Here is a 17,838-nt window from a genome sequence, read left to right as displayed (position 1 = left end):
CTATTTTATATTCTCTATCCTATCCTATGTCTCATCCTTACCTAACGTTAACTCTTGTAACACTGATAATATGAATGAACACCCTTTTCATTGATAATATTCACCTACTTCCATTCATTGATGACCCCTATGTGATTGATCAAAAAGTCCTCATGATAAGATGCCGTCAACCGAGATGGTCAAAAAGCCTTTTAAATAAAAAAGGTACCATATAACCGTATGAAGTCTCATGTGCTCAGAATCTGCCAACCTACATGATCTAAAGTCTTTGTCAATAAGAAACTGTCAACTAACATGTTAAATAGTCCGACCACATTGGTGTTTCAGCTCACAACCTCGAGCACCAACATTAGTAACGACCAAAGAATGTCAACAAGTGAGATAATCGTGTGATAGTGACATAATATAAAACTTGACAAGGAAGATTTATGTGAAGTAATGATTATATCACTGGTGACCCTGAGAGCGAAGAAGAGGCTCACAAAATAGTAATTCGTGTTTAGGCACACAAAATGGCTGACGTGCTTAGAGCCCAACGTGGACTATGTGATAGCCCTTTTTAATATGACTTTCATCGGTCATCATTAGTTCAAGATCAATTCAATGGGTCACGATGAAGGATATTAACACACTAACGAACCCAACACTAGATATTGACGATGAGACAGTCATCGTAGATCCCACAAGCATTTCTTTGATTTTATGTCTGCCTTTCTGGTCATTTATGACATAGGAAAGGGTTATTTAACAGGGTAACATCCTATAAAAACTATTGTGGGGTCAAGTTTTCATTTCATAGGACCGCCACAGAAATAAAAGTCGACCTCTAGAGCCGGATTTAGCGCCGCTGCAGTCACGTTGCCACAAACTGAGAGTAAGGTTGTTTTAAAGACAATTTGTCGCACAAAAATAGGGAAACTAGGGAGAAAGAATGTTTAATATTAGCTAGGTCTTATCTGTTGAGTGGTTGGACACAAATAAAATGTTTTTAATGTTTTATTTGTTACGGTTATATAACATAAAACGTTCAAAATGTTGCGAGAACAAATAACACTAGCTTAGAAGTGATTACAACAGACTTCACATCGACTCGTGCCAAAACAAAGGACACAACGGCTGGTGAACTACAACCTTTATATTCACAGTTTGTCACAGATTAACTTGTATACAATAAAAAACGAATTTTTATATCACGCTTTAACATTATCCTCAATGAAATCGCTTGACAGGGCTTAAATGCAAAATATTAACAAAACGTTTCCCTAAAGTATCTTTAATTTCGTTTATTTGAAATAATTAACAATTTCTTGCTTTAACAAGTAAGAAACAATCGATTAATTGAAATTCTAGATGGATTTCATAATTAAATAAAAAAGAAAAGAACTGTTAACGTGTTTCCAAGGTTGTTATGGCAATAGTAAAATTTTATATTTACTTATCTAAGTATGAAATATCTAGTAAAGAGATGTATTGCCTTTTAAAATTGTAAAATACGGGCACCAAATTTTTATTATCTTAATTTTTCATAACACAGTAATTATCAGATATAAAAAATCAACTTTTAGTAACCCCACGTGTTATAATTGCATTTTAATATTTTTTGTACTTGATTGATTCTGTTTACATCAGAGCTATTTCAAATTTCAAGGTTGTTATCAGTACTTCAGTTTAACTATAAATATTTACTTCTGTTGCTGATATATATTATGAGGTTTTAAAAATTAGATTTTTCCTGTTTGTTTTTTAAAAATGATTAATTCATTGAGTTGAACCATTGAACCAGTTAGTTGTTTTATTAGACGAACTATTAAGGGGATGTTTACATTTAATATTTCATCTTCTAAAATACTGTACTTTTCATCAATAATTTGCTATTTTGTTAAAGAATAATTTGTTTATATTTCTCTAAAAGTATAGATAAAAGAGTAAAAAAAACAACAAATAAACGAAACGAATAAGAATTCCGCCATATCTATTGACAATTAAAATCGACTTTTTAGTTGTTATTATATTTATTAAAACTATTATAAGCTTATTTATTTGTAAGAATTAATGTTTTTTTATAAAATAAAAATATTAATAATATTTTTTTTAGTTTCAGATTTCTCTTATCAAACTTCAGCTAATAAAGAATTTGAGCTTCTTGTTTGTTTTGAAGAGGGCGCTATAGACAAAGAATGGTTTCCAATGAATTTCGTTCTAGGAAGGTTGTGTTATGATGTTTACAAAAGTTTGAGTACGTAAATCTCTTTATTTGTTTTAATGTTTGTATTTTCTTATGCTTTCTACTAAATGCATTTATTTTGTGTTGATAATAGTTATCTTAATAAAGAGATTTAATCAACCGTTCTTACAATTTGTAATCTACTATAACAACGCATTTATGGTTAATAAACATAAGGAAATGAATTTTCGTAATTTTAATGAATTTTTCTCGATTATAATCTATAAAATATTTGTAAATCATTAATTTGATTGATAGGACGTTCTTTTTGATAAATATTTTCCTATAAAAAATGTTACAGTTCCTAAAATGAGCTTTTTTATTTCTAGGAATAGTGGAATTGTTACTGACATGACAGAATTCGATAAATTTGGTCGTAGAAGGAAATTTCAAAGAGAAATATATACTCCTGGAAGTGGCCCTCTACGCAAATCAGGAAAAGAAGATACACCACCAAGAGATGGTGTTTATAGGAATATTGTAGATTTTAAAAGTGGACCTTCAACTGATAGAGCAGCAGAAATTACCAGAGTTACTGAAAAACTGAAAGAGATTTCTATAACAAATTCTAATAGTGGAAATGAATCAAGAAATAATGATAATTCAAGAAGAAATAGAAAACCAGATTGTGAACTATATGTGCCCAAACCAGTTGCTGAAGCATATGCCAGTCGTCAGAAAGAAAGGGAATCGAAAAATTATGAAAAAGTGGAATCTCGGCATGAGGCTGAATTTAGTAAAAACTCGGACTCAACTCAAACAAATTCAAAGAGTGATAGAAGGAGTCAAGATAGATCAGGTAAAAGACGGGATAGAAAAAAGAAAACCAGAAGTTGTGTAATAGAAGATGATAATGCTAGCAGTGAAGAGAAAAGTACATCACTACAGAAGTATAGGTCTCGTGAATCACTCTACAATGAAGATAAGGATTATTCTCGTAACAGGATGTTACGTCAAGGCTCTGAACCAGTTGTGGCCCCTGTTACTTACGCACAAGACCGGCTGAGAGATTTGAGAAGTATTGATACATCTATGTTTGCACCAGAAAAAAATAATTCTAAACCTCCACTTGGTAGAAGAGGAAGTTTAAGTAAAACTGGTTTGAAGCTTCCTCCTACTTTTGATTCTCTCCCCCCAAGGTTACAAAAGAAATATATTACTGAAAATGCTATTCATGACCCTCATACATCATCTGTTGGAACTAATGTAGAAAACAGTAGATGGGATGGACATAGTGTAGTTTTTCAAGGCAAACCAGGAAGTCATAATGGTCAACAAAATGTTAGAAATCCACCAGTAGATAAAGTTTCAAGAGGTTTTTCAGAATGGTCTAAAACTCTGCCAACTCCTGTTCGCACCAAAGGAAGAGGTAGATTGAATCGAGAAAATCATGCTGAGCTGTATGAGCCCTTACGATATTCCCGGTCTCTTACTCCTGAAAAATTAAATGATAGTAGATTCGAGAATGCTCCTCATGAACTCGAAACTAGCCCGAATCAAGGGAAACTAAGAACGAGTGAAAAAGAGAATAGAGTTTTTAGAGAATTGTCTGATCCTGTTCAGATTACTTCTGAAAACAAAAAGGAAAAAATGGATAACAGAAGTTCTGTGAATGATAATTTTGAAGAGACAAGAAAACCAGTTGAATGTTCTGATTCAGAGAATGTTATTGTAAGTATATTTACGTTTTGTTAAAAAGTTTTTTTTATATGTGAATGTAAAATGTGCATGACAACTTTTGGTTTAAAACAAAACAAAGAAAAAAAAACAGTGTTGGGTAATTTAGTTAATAAAGGTTCATTTTTTACATTTTTTTTTTTTATTATTTTTTTTTAGATTTAATTGTAAGTTATTAAATGAAATGGTTCTGTGGATCGTACATAAAACCTCTAATCGTAACTAAAATTATTTTATATTTTTACTATAGATAATTTATTGTCACTATTAAAAAAATATAAAATTGTATAAAATTTAAGAAGTTTCCTTCAGTGAATATTATTGCAGCAAATTGTCTTATCCGCCACTGACTTCAATTTTAGGTATGTGAAACATTCCAATATTTTTCATTGCCTTAGTTTTTATGATTTTCTTCGTTCAATAAAAGGTTAAGTTAGTAGGTTATATTCATTATTTAGTCTGTGTACTTTTACAGTGCTTTAAAGTGAAAAGTTTTTATTTTTCCCCGTGTGGATGGTGTTAGTTTATGCCACTAAGCCAAAAATTAATTCACTATATTCTATGAAACCTCCGTAGGACAGTTTGCCCAATCCCTTATTTATTGCTATTATTTATTAAGTTAAATAAATCTAATTTACTGATATACTATACCATAACTATGTCTATTATACATATTTCTTTATATATTTTAAATTGTCATTAATATTGGTATCGAAGATAATTCATGTTTCTTTATATATTTTAAATATTTATGAATGTCACATATTTTTGCATAGTCTGTTCCTTTTAATATACCATCATAAATAATTTGATTTTTATCTAGATCTTTGAACTATATTTCTCGTTTTCGTGAAGCCAAAAGTTGGGAAAGTTAAATCAATATTTTTCTTCTTTATTTTTTACTCAAATGAAACCCATTTAATTTTGATTATAATCAATTCAGTTTATTTCCTAGTCATGTGGGTGTAATTCAGAAATTTAATAAACCAAGGTGAAATTGAATGAAAGTATCTCAAATATCTCAGGATAAAATGAAAAAAAAAAAGTTTCCCTTTTGAAATTTATAGTGGATCCTTCAATTGAATTATTTAAGAGGTAATTAAATCTCAGATGTGAATTTGTTTTAGGGGGAAAAATGGTTGTAAGATGATTTAATAAAATTTATTTTAACAATATATTTCTAGTTAAATTAAAAAAAATCGAGCAGTAAAATTAAGAACCAGAAAAATAATGTGAGGCCTTATATTTTGTATGTGTTTGCTTTTGTTTATATTTATATTTTAAAATAAACTAAAAGAACTAGGAAAACAAAACAACTAGAAAAATTGTATATATGGTAGCAAAATGCCTTCTTAGTAAGTTTAAAATACATTATAAGGTTATTTTCTCAAAAGTACATAAATAAGATGAATGCTGAGTATATTAACAGTATGCAGTCTGTACAGATTTAGTTCTAACTTATTTTATAAAAACTACGTCTGTTGAATTCAAAATGCCTGAATCGGGGTTTAACATAGCTCCTATATTCAAGAGATATTAAAAAAAAAATTATGTTGCCGTGCATGACTCCAGCATGTTACCAGCAATTAACGCTTGGTCTACATGTGACAACACGTTGGTGTCACTGAATATGATAGTGTTAATGTAGATTGATTTTAACTAGAATATCAGACTATTTATTGTAATGTTAAATTTTGTATTAATGAAGTTAAATTTCATTGCTTCTCTTTTGGTTTTTTGGATTGTTTTACTACTATAAATATTCTTCTTTTTTATTTTTCAATTTCTTACTATAAAAAAAAAAAAATACTCATATTTAAAAACATTGTTAAGTGCTTGTGTTTTGTAACTAAGAATGAAATAATATTTTAATTTAATGTTAGAAAAACAACAACACAGTTTATTTAAAATGTTCTCTCATTGCCCAAAAATAATCTAGAAACTCGCATCATTATTTATATATACCTAAGCAAATGCAAATAAAAACTGAAAAGTAATTTATTAAGTTATGTTACATTAGAATAGGTTTTATGTGTATATATAAACATGGAATATGTTTTAATGTGTTCTATCATTGCCATGAAAGATTTATTACTAATGGTATCTTATGAAGTAGTCATTTATAATCTGGAATGATAGTAGAATGGAATTTTTAAATAACATTTTTTGATCAGGGGCTCCCAAAACGTGCTATGAAATGAGTTATTGAAACAATAAAAAATTGTCTATACTTATCTTCTCTATCTTACAATTCATTCATTAAGTAAAAATATCTTTCAACGCTGAGTCAACAATAATGAAAATTGTTATTTACATTCTCTATGGATAAATATACTAAGAAAATAATAAGATGTTTCAATTTTTATTTATTTTTGATTTTTAAATTATATATGTTTCAATTTTTTTTTTTTAATTCTGTTACTGCAGTCGTAAGTCAGCCCTGTTGGTTCGGGAGCCCTCTGGGGTCTACCCAGCCTCAGAAAGTAGGTTCTCTAAATAGGTTAAAAATCTGGTGGTCAAGCGTATTTCTGACCAAATCACCTCCCTTGCCACACTGTTGGCCTGTTAACAGTACTTCCTTACAAAGTACTGCACACTTAACCCTTCATGGATTGTAGCGATACAGATTCAATTTAATATGTTTTAATTGAATTGTTTGAAAATAAAATTAATAGTTTAAATAAATTGTATTTTTATTTTTTATAATGTAGATTTAATGAGTTACCAAGAATATTTTCTTTGATCATTCTGATTAATAATTAATGAGTTGAAAAAATATATTTTTAAAGTGGAAAATAAAAGAATGCACTTATAAAATTTTATGTTAGCATCTTTGAATACATTTTATTTTCAGATTTGATTATTAAAGGCACTTTTTAACTTGTAAATGGGTTTTCTTAAAGAGATGTCTATCTGTGTGTGTTTGTAGTTTAAATTAAAGGTGCGAAGGTGTTGTGTCACAGTTGATTTTTAGTCAAATAAAATTATGTTTTTACAAAATACAGAATAATTATTTGAATAGAACTTCATCTATTTTACTAGAAAAACAGCTTGAGTGGTTCGATCATGTCGAACGAGTGAAGACTGAGAACCTAGAAAGGCAATAAAATCTTGTATCAAGATTATATCCGAACATTTGGGGGGAAGTCACTCCAATAATTAAATGAACTGTGCTAGGACCATGAGACTTAGCTGCTTTGAATCGAGGCCCCTCCGTGCTAGCATATGGCATAAAGGAGTTAGATAGAGAAGAAGAGAAGCATCTATTTTATCTTCATGGAGTTAAATAATGAAAAAAAAATTATTATAAATATTTAAAAGTATCTCGTTATTATAATATTTGTATTTATTTAATATATAATCTTTTAACTTTCTTGAGAATGTTTATTGTTATTTGAATAAAATCAAATGTGTCTTGATTAAAATCTCCAAACATTCTTTATTTTCTCAAAAGTTCAATGTTTCGGCCAATCCTCATAAAATTCGAGCCATCCTCTTAAAATCCAATTTATACTCACATAAATTATTTAAAAAATTTTTTGCAGGCTATTCTGCTCAGGTTTCAAGTTTCAGTCAAAATTACCCTATTTTGTCCCTAATCAATTTCATTAATATTAAACTTTTAATTATAATCAATTAAACTCTAATAAACCCTGCAATCATAATAATTATATATATTAGCTATCATAATAATTATAAATATTGTTATGATAGCAGGGTGTAATAGAGTTATTATATTGATTATAATTAAATGAGAAGATGGTTGGGGGTGCGGTCAATGAAACACAAATAAGTATAAATAACTTATTTTAATGTGCCGACGTTTCGGCTAGAGTTTCTAGCCCTCTTCAGGGCTAAAAACAAAACAAGATAACAACCACAGTAAGTATAGAAAAATAAAAAATATAAAAGAAAGTATAAACAAAAAAATTATTTTGTTTATACTTTCTTTTATATTTTATATTTTTTATTTTTCTATACTTACTGTGGTTGTTATCTTGTTTTGTTTTTAGCCCTGAAGAAGGCTAGAAACTCTAGCCGAAACGTCGGCACATTAAAATAAGTTAGTCATACTTAGTTGTGTTTCATTGACCGCACCCCCAACCATCTTCTCCTCATTTATCATCCACGGTCAACTATCTCTCATGATTATAATTAAAAGTTTAATATTAATAAAATATTGAAAAAATAGGGTAATTTTGACTGAAACTGCTGACCTGGGCAAAATAGCCTGAAAAATTTTTTTTTAATAATTTATGTGAGTGTAAATTGGTTATTAAAAATGTTTTTGAGGATGGCCGAATTGGTTGAAACGTTGGACTTTTAAGAAAATAAAGAATGTTTTGAGACTTAAATTTGGATACAATTGATTTTATTTGAACAATTTGTATTTACTTTTTGATTATTCACAGGTGTTATAATCGAACTAAAAATAATTATAACTGAAGGGTGAGAAATAATTAACTACTTGGAAAGCCATTTTTTGTTGTACTAAGAGTTTCAATTTGCTTGAAAGAAAGATCGATTTGGAAAAAGTTCAAATTGGCTTAAAAATGTTGTATATTTTCTTGAACACATTTAATTAATCAGTATATAATCTTAATTGTAAAATATAATTCATGGTGTAATATGAGGTTAAGAATTAAAATTAATCTAGTATTATACAAATAAAGGTCATTTCAGTTACATATATCCAATGGTGCCAGAATATTTGTTTAATAACTATACAGATGGCAGTGAACATATGGTTTAGCTTTTTTATTACATTTAATTATTGAAATGTATTGTGATTTTCTGTATTTCGTCTTGTTTCGGCAGTGATTTTTTACTCTTTCATTTGTCTAACAAAAAAAACAGCAAAAAGCTTTACCGTTTATTAGTTTAAATACGACCATTGTTATTCAATATCATTTTTAAAATTTGACTTTTTATCTGTTCACTCTTAAATCTAAACAAAATATCCAGCTGAAAACCAAAAAAAAAAAATTTTTTTTATTTTAAAAAGTTTTCATTCCAAATTTGTTAATAATGTTTTCAATTTTAGTTGCACGGTAAAACTTTTATTTTTATAAACATTATGCATTTAATTTTAAAAGAAACTATTTTGATTTTATTTAGTGGTGAATTATTCAGTACAATAAATCTTTTAGTTTGTAAACAGTTTTCATACTTTTAAAATTTTTAATGAATTATATATTTTTTTTGTTATATATTTGGCGTACAGCTTTTTCAAAACAAATAAAAAAGTACTTTTTTTTTTAGTTTGTTATTTTGACTGAAGAAACTTGTGTTAGTTTATTATTGCTTAACTGTGACATGTTTTGAATTTGAATTTATGGTTAATATTTTTGAATTGGAAAGAAGCTAAAAATGATTGTATTTTTGAATAAAATTTGTAAGATTCTAAAAAAAAATCAATGAAGCAGTTCTCAATTAATTGACTTTGATTTTGGTCTGGACCTTGATTTTAATTTGTTTATCAAGTCAAAACATATGTAAGTCTTGGAATTGTTATATTTCATTTTTTCTTATATACAATTTTTTTTTTAACTTTAAATAATTCATTATATAGTTAACACATCACATTTGTGAATTTCAAAGTCTAGTAAACTTTAGTATGTTTAAAAATTGAAAAAAAAAGAAAAAATGAACTGTTGGTATATATAAATTTAGTTTTAGTTTTTTTTTTTTTTCTTATATGGTTACTGCATGCTTTAGTTTTAATTCAAAGTTATAATACGGCTTCAAATATCGATTTAGGATTGGGCTGCTGAAGTGGAAAGGTGTGAGCAGCAAGATACTAATCCTCTTTCCCGTTGCAATTCAAGAGAGTCGTTCGCAGAACCAGCACCACCACCTCAAAAAGAGAGAAGGAAAAGAAAAAAACGGTATATTTGTTTAAATATAATTGTACCAAGCATGCCTCCCGATAACCCAGATATATATTTCAAGTAAATAATTTTACACTTATCTGTTATCTTCCTTAAAGATTATGAAAATGTTAGTTTATTGGGTTTTATCTTTTTTTTTTGTATATTTTTTAATTAATGACTGTGTAGAGAATATCGAAACTGATTAGGTACCGTCTACTAATACCATTTGACTCCAATTTCGTAAACTAATTTGAATTAATTTTTTTTTTTTTTATTTATTTATTGGCATTTACAACTGTATATAAAATACAACAAGAAAATTTGAAGTAAGATCATAATGATATGATACAGCATGTAGAGAAACTACCCAGTAGTAGAACTCTAAAAACATTTTACAATATATACAATATAAGGTCACGAGGCCATCTTCTTTTCAGGCGCCTCGGAGGATTGCCAGGAATGGAAGAGGAAGCAAGGTTAGAAACTAGTGGGTTTGGGTGGTTAGGGAGTTTATAATGGAAGGAATGATATCTGGTTCGGGCTAGATCGGTTACATAAGGAATATTTAGGTCTTTATGGATGTTATTATTAGTAACAAAATAAGGAACATTGAGGATTTTACGAAGAATTTTGGATTGTAAGTATTGGATACGAGAGGAATCTGAAGGTTTAGTGGAGCCCCAAAGCTTAACTCCGTATGTCCAGATTGGGCCTTATCATTGTCATGTAGATCAGTCTTTTGTAATGAGTTGGAAGTTTAGACTGTTTGTCCAGTAAGTGCTGTAATAGTCGAAATCGACGAGCAGTTTCCTGTCTTTAAAGTCTTGTGTGAGGATTTCAGGTTAGTTGTTTGTCAAGGTGTAGTCCAAGATAATGAATCTGTTCTACAGGGGTAAGAGCCACATTATTAAAGTTTACTGTAGGGCAGTCAGCAGGTTTATGACGAAGAGTAAAGGTGATTTGATGGGATTTATTTTTATCCTCCAATTTCGACTCCATTCTTCGAGGAATGATGGTTATAATGGATGTCCCCTTATGATATGGGACTGGAGAGTTTGGGATGCAATCAAAGTCTTATTATTAACTGTGTGCACACATATGTCATCAGCGTACGTGGCAAAGATAGTGTTAGGAGTTCTTGGGATGTCTGCTGTATAGAAGGTGTAGAGGATGGGACCAAGGATGCTACCTTGAGGAACAGCAGTGGATTGAAAATAGAGGGATGAATAGGAACCATTGTGGTTTACTTGGAATAATCTATTAGTAAGAAAGGAACGGATGATGAGAAAATATGTAGGAGGTAGGAATTCACAGAGTTTGTAAAGCAGTCCTAGGTGCCAGAATCGATCAAAAACCTGCTCTATATCAAAAAAGACTCCCGCGCAGTACATTATGCGCTCCAAAGAAGACGAAACAATGTCCACCACAATGACATTGCTGGATAGTGGAGTGGGATGTTCGGAATCCAAACTGGTGATATGGGATTATATGATTGGAATCTAGGATGAGGTATAGGCGTTTAAAAATAAGTTTTTCGAGGATTTTTTCCATGATCCGTTATAGAGAGATGGAACGGTAAGAGGATGGGTGTTCGGGCGGCTTTTGTGGTTTGGGGATCATTTTTATAAAAATATACATATGGATAGAATATTATAATTTTCTTTTCACTTATATTTGCATATTTTTAACCCTACATTAATTTACTACTTTTCTTATCTTATTATCCTACAATGTCAAAATATTTTTAGTTGTTTTTGTATCTTTTAGCCCTAATTAAGCTCTACAAAGTGGGCTGAAACTTAGGCAAATAAATAGCTGTTAACTAATTTTTGTTCTTCAGCTATCAGCTCTACTGATTTTCAAGTTTAAAGGCTTTTTTCATTTTTTCAATTTTAGCCACTTTTAAAAATTTCCTTGATTTAACTAATTTAATTTTCCTCTTCTTGTTTTTTGTAAATGTTCCAAAAGTGATATATGATCGTCACTAAATGGAGGTTTAGTGGGGAAAGTTGGCCGTAAAAGATCGCTCTCTAGTATTCCATTCCTTCTAACATTAATTTTATGTTTCATTCAAATTTGTTTATAATAATTAACACTTAATTTTAATAATAAAAGTTATTGTCATAATTAAACTATTATTTCAAGATCACGCTCAAATCTTGAAATAATTGATGAACTGATGCGTAGCCGTGTAAATTATTATTAATATACGTCTGATATTTAATATCATCATAAAGTTACCGTAAATAAGCTATGTTACTTTTTCAAGTTTTCAAAATACTTTTTCCTAATTATATTCAAGAAATAACTATATTATATTTAGCAAAATTTGGTAAGAGGAGATCAAGATGATTATGAAACTGTTCCTTATTGTCTCACCTTCACAATTTAATTTAATTAAAAAACCAGTGGTCAATATTTTGCCTGGATTTTAGTTCCTTAAAGTCCATATCTTAAGGTAATTTTAGAAAAGATTAAATTTTTTTCCGATTGAGTCTGTTCAGCGTTTGCTAGAAATTTCTTTTTTTATATATTTTATTTTATTTTATACCAGATCGGCCTGGTGGGCCTTACATGGTTGATATAACTGTTATATTATAAATATATTTTTTTAACAGTTGATTATGGGGGGGGTATAGTCTCGTACAAAAGACACCCATAACTATATACAATGTTATTATTAAAAGAAAAAAAAATACAATAAATAGATAAGAATAATGCTTCTTAATAAAAGAGGAAAGTTAAATTAATAAAAAAAAATAATTATATTGGTACACTTAAATAAAACAAACAATTGCCCTGTAATAGTAAAAAGAAACAAATTAATTTGAAAAGGAACGAGAGAAGAAAAGAGAAAAAAAATGAATAAATAAAATGAGTAATAATAATAAGTAAAATAGAGGTAGTGTGACTATGAATTAATTATATATTTAATAAAATTTATAACAAAATGTTCTGTAGCAGTCTGGGCTTCAGTCTTCAGATTGAGGTTGGGTTTCCCAGGCTGTACTGCTCCTTTAACTGTCGGCAACTGGGAACCGTTTTTGATGTAATCCTCTATTGACTCCATCTGTAATTCGCGATGTAATTGGCTATTTCTTATGAACCAAGGTGCATTAACTGCGATTCTTAGGACTTTATTTTGAAGAGATTGTAGTTTTTTTTCTTTTCGTGAAGGATGATAAAGTATTTTTGGCACATAGCTCAGAAAGTTTACATATTATTCATGGTTTATGTGAATCGATTTGTCTCTTTCCGAAGAATAGGAAAAAATATTACTGATTCTATTAAGTGAGTTTTTATTCACTAAAAAGCATAAAACCATAATTTTTATTATATAATGTTATTTACCACCATAAACTAATTAGATTAAGTAAATGATTCAGTCATTAATCCAATGTGTAAATAACTAAATATATTAATTGGTATCAAACTTTCAGTTGTATTAAATTAGTCTATCTACATACCTAAATTTAGCGATTCTAACCTAAATCAATACTATTATCTGATCATGATAATTTCAAAATTATTTATTCGAATCTGTATTATCTCATCATACCCTCCTTGTAAGGTTCTTAGGTTGAGAACCATTGGTTTAATGTATTATTATTATTTTTTATATGCATGATATTTCAATAACATTTTTATTACTAAATTGTATTGTTTTATTTTTGTTTCAGGCATGCAGCTAAGGATAAAAATGACAGGTAATTACAAATATATCTGTTATGAAGTAATTATTAACTCATTCTTATGTAACTTTGTTTTGAACCAATGTTGAAAGTGATACGTATTATCCCATCGACTATTTATTCTCTTGTGCTTTCTAACCTATCCTACTATTACCAAAGCTGTTGACCTTCACTGCACCACAGCTTAATATTCAAATATATTCCCAATAAATCCTTTTTAGTCGAGTTTGTTGTGGTCTGAATTTGCATAATCAGTAATAATTTTATTGTGTTAGTTTAAAACGCACAACAGAACATACAGTTGATGGTATCTCCGTAAACTCTGAACATAATGAAAAAAGGAGTGAGTGTTAAAATACTTGCTGAGTTTAGGAAACCCTCTTTGGTATATACCCAGTCCCTATAAAATAAACCATTCAATGAGTTGAATATTGAACCAATATATAAAAGCAGACGGTTGGTTATGAATACTGTTTTCACTTACAATTTCCCTTTATATATAATCTTTACACTTTCTTGAGACTGGTTATTTTGTTTTATTTTTTATTTATTTTATATCAGATCGGTCTGGTGGGCCTTACATGGTTGGTATAACCGTTATATTAAATATATTTTTTTTAACAGTTGATTATGGGGGGGGGGTTACAGTCTTTTACAAAAGACACCCCTAACTGTATACAATGTTATAATTAAAAGGAGAAAAAAAGATAAAATAAATAGATAAGAATAATTCTTTTTAATAAAAGAGAAAAGTTAAATTAATAACAAAAAATAATGATGAATGGAATATGGTCCGGGTGCGGTAAAAAAAAAACTCAAATAGTAGAATTATACTATTTTATTGAGCCAATGTTTCGCCCCACGTTGCAGGGCTTCGTCAGGGCTGTTTTGACGGTAGTCAAAAATAAAGTATGACTTATTTTATAAATAAAGTATACTTTATTTTTGACTGCCATCAAAACAGCCCTGACGAAGCCCTGCAACGTGGGGCGAAACGTTGGCTCAATAAAATAGTATAATTCTACTATTTGAGTTTTTTTTTACCGCACCCGGACCATATTCCATTAATCTATACACACGGTCAATCTATAATCTTCCAAAAAATAATGATATTTGTACACCTAACAAAACAAACAATTTAATGGTAAAAAGAAACAAGTTAATTTGAAAAAGGAACGAGAGAAGAAAAAAAAAAAGTGGTAGTGTTAATAATGAAGTAATAAATATAGAATTTTTAGGGCTTCAGTCATCTGATTGAGGTTGGGTTTCCCAGGTTTTAAGTCACTGCTCCTTTAACTGTCTGCAACTGAGAGTGGAACTTCATGAACCGTTTTTTGATGTAATCCTCTGTTGACTCCATTTGTAATTCCCAATGCAATTGGGTATTTCTTATGAACCAAGGAGCATTAACTGCGATTATTAGGACTTTATTTTGAAAAGATTGTAATTTTTTTCTTTTCGTAAAGGATGCTGCTCTCCAGACTTCACAACTGTACATCAGCAGTGGCCTGAGAATTGTTTTAAATTTAAGAACAGTTGTTTCTGGTTTTAGTTTGGAGAGACTGATTATTGTTGTTTGAATAAAATAAATTTTATCCAATTTAAGTCTCAAAACAATCTATATTTCTTTATAATTCTAACGTTTCGGCCAATTCAGCCATCCCCAAGGACAATAACAATTTTTACAAAATTACAATATAATTAATAAATTATCATATCTTAAATACAAAGTATAGTTGAAATAAACTAATTATATGTCTAACCTGAGTATGGGGAAGGTAACAAATATTGTTGTGTCAAATAGGTAATTAAATATAAGCTAAGGATTACTTATTAATAGATTAATATGATTTCATAATGTTTTAATGTCTCACAGTGTAATTTTGGACTGAAATTATTGACCTGGGCAAAATAGCCTGGATAAGTTTTTTAAAAATTAATGGGGTTCTAAATTTTTATTTAAGGAATGATAATTTATTAATAATATTGTTGTTTGTTTAAAATTGTTAAAAATCATATGTATAATAAAATTTTAAATAAAATCTGTCTTGTGATGTATTGCCCTTGAGGATGGCCGAATTGGTCGAAACATTGGACTTAAAAAGAAATTTAAATTGTTTTGGGACTTAGATTGGATAAAATTTATTTTATTTGGACAATTAAAATTTTCCTTTATTTCCTCAACTTGATCTGCCAGGCTCACTATTGAAATTTTGAAAATGTCCAATTTTTTTCAGTGTGTCTATCCGTTGATAGAGTGACTAATTTCATAAACTCAATCTAGATATATCCAATGTTGATTCCATAAAAATTTACTATTAAATAAATGGTTGAGAGGAAAATTTAAATTAGAAAACTGTTATATTTTTATATTTCTGCTATACTGTTATTAAAGAAAAAAAAGAAAGGATCTTGAACAATTTTAATTAAAATACTTTTTTAAAAAATGTAGGAATTGGAGTTTGTCTTTCTATCATCTGAATGACATATATATAGTAGTACATGATATTATAAAATAGTTAGATATACACAAATTATTTAATAAAATTATTCATTATCAGTATATTTTGTTACTTGAAAAATATGCCCCCATACCAGTGACGCAGTTGAAAGAGAAGCGCCGGGATTTCTGGAGTCCTGCTCTTTCCTATAGTGAGGGGAAAAGTTTGGAATTCCTGCAGGCTGAATATAAATATTGTGAATAGGAATGATTGTGTTTAAGATGTTATTCTACTTTCAGTTTAATATTTTTTTTTTATTTATTTGTTTATTTTTCTTCTACTTCTTATTTTGTTATCATTTAACTTATATATTATATAGATCCCAATTACCATCGTTTATAAATATATGACAGAATGTAATATTACATAATAAAAATTAAAAAAAAAAAATATATGCTCCTAGTTGAGAAATATTTGTGTTATTTGTATTTATTTGTAAATATTTTATTATTATTATTTTTTTGAAGTCATTTCTGTTATTGATGATCAATTTTAATTTTTTTAGGGGTAAAAACTGTGATGATTTGAACACAAACTTAATTCGTCGTGGATCAATGGATAGTATTTCAAATTATAGCCGAAACAACAGTATTGAAAGGAACTGGCGAGAGAGAAGTAACAATGACTGTCGTAGTAGAAAAAATTCATCATGTGACAATCGGAGTCGACAGAGCAGCATTGACAGGAGAGAAAACTTCAATAACAGATACCCCAGAAGTAGGAAGAATTCTTCTTGCGACAACCGCAGTAGGCAGAGCAGCACGGAACGGAGGGACAGGTACTTTGGGAATGGAAGGTCTCGTCATGGCAGGGAGGAAGGAGGCGGCGGCGGAGGTGGTGGTAGGCGTCGCGGAAAAAGCAAAGATGATAGAAAAATACCGAGACTCCTCGAAGAGACAAACTGGCGCTTAGAACAAGAAATCATATCGAGAGAGAAAGAAAAAACTAACATCAATAATAGTCCTAATAGTAGTGGAAAACAGGCTGGAATACTTATTCTTCCTCAGCCTATTATGGAAGGCACAACAAACGTTCGGAACGTCCAACCACCTCTTCTGGCCTCTCATAAAAAACTCTTTGATCCGAGTAATCCTGATAAACCAATTGTCGTGTCAAACATGAGGCAAGCACAAGAAGATGACCAAAAATTTCTTTGTAATGGATTTTATCCAGAACTTCCCATGCTCATTAATGCTAATATGGCTGAACAGATGACTAGCGTTAAGCCTATTTGGTACAACCCTTTTACTGAAAAGTAAGTAAATATCTGTATATTACATATCTACCTTCTTTACTGTCATTTGATTTTTCAAAGTGTACTAAACTGTTTCAGTACTTTTTACTAATCTGATATTCTCTCTCAAAGTTAATTTAATTTAAGTAATTAAAAATCATAATAATAAAAATGATAAATTGGTGAATTAAATAAAATAATATAATTTTAAACTATAGAGATTATTGAGATATGTTGTTATAAAAAAATTAACTATTAAAATTTTGTTGTGAAAAATGTCATTTTTATTTTTTAAAAAATTGTTTTAAAATATATTTAAAAAAAAAAATGTAATTTTTAACTCCATCAGTGATGTAACCTAATTCCATGTTGAAAAAAAGGATGGGAGATTATTAAAATGATAATGAAAAAAAAAGCGACCGCAAGATCATCTCACACTTATGGTGTGTCTGCACTGCCTCTTTGTGTCACTCCTACCGGCTCACTATCCTCACTCTGTCTTAAGTGGTTGAAGGGTTGATGAATGTAGAACTACTATTTTATTAAAGGTTGATTCTTTGTATCATTATGAACCTTATTTAAGGTTGTGTTTATGAACTTTATTTAAGGTTGCGTTTATGAACTTTATTTAAGGTTG

The 17,838-nt window shown here is 29.2% G+C and overlaps 1 protein-coding gene across 6 annotated transcripts in view; it reads left to right on the top strand.

Moving 5' to 3' along the window:
* Positions 1–1,694: 1,694 nt before the first annotated feature.
* The window catches only part of LOC106678379 (Smg6 nonsense mediated mRNA decay factor), a 79,837-nt gene continuing 63,693 nt past the window's right edge, over positions 1,695–17,838 (top strand). The window contains exons 1-6 of one of the 6 annotated variants that reach the window (XM_067049694.1): positions 1,695–1,782; positions 2,096–2,236; positions 2,554–3,895; positions 9,662–9,789; positions 13,455–13,481; positions 16,473–17,222. In XM_067049694.1, coding sequence (XP_066905795.1) covers positions 2,576–3,895; positions 9,662–9,789; positions 13,455–13,481; positions 16,473–17,222 — 2,225 coding nt within the window. In that variant the 5' untranslated portion in view covers positions 1,695–1,782; positions 2,096–2,236; positions 2,554–2,575. The other 5 variants (XM_067049693.1, XM_067049695.1, XM_067049696.1 and 2 more) reach the window with 5 other exon arrangements.

This window comes from Halyomorpha halys, unplaced genomic scaffold (assembly GCF_000696795.3).
Source record: "Halyomorpha halys isolate HHAL.00 unplaced genomic scaffold, Hhal_1.1 Scaffold136.1, whole genome shotgun sequence".
In the NCBI taxonomy this organism is placed as follows: Eukaryota; Metazoa; Arthropoda; class Insecta; order Hemiptera; family Pentatomidae; genus Halyomorpha; species Halyomorpha halys.
The sequence above is the reverse complement of the archived record's forward strand: the minus strand, read 5'-3'. Positions and strand labels throughout refer to the sequence as shown.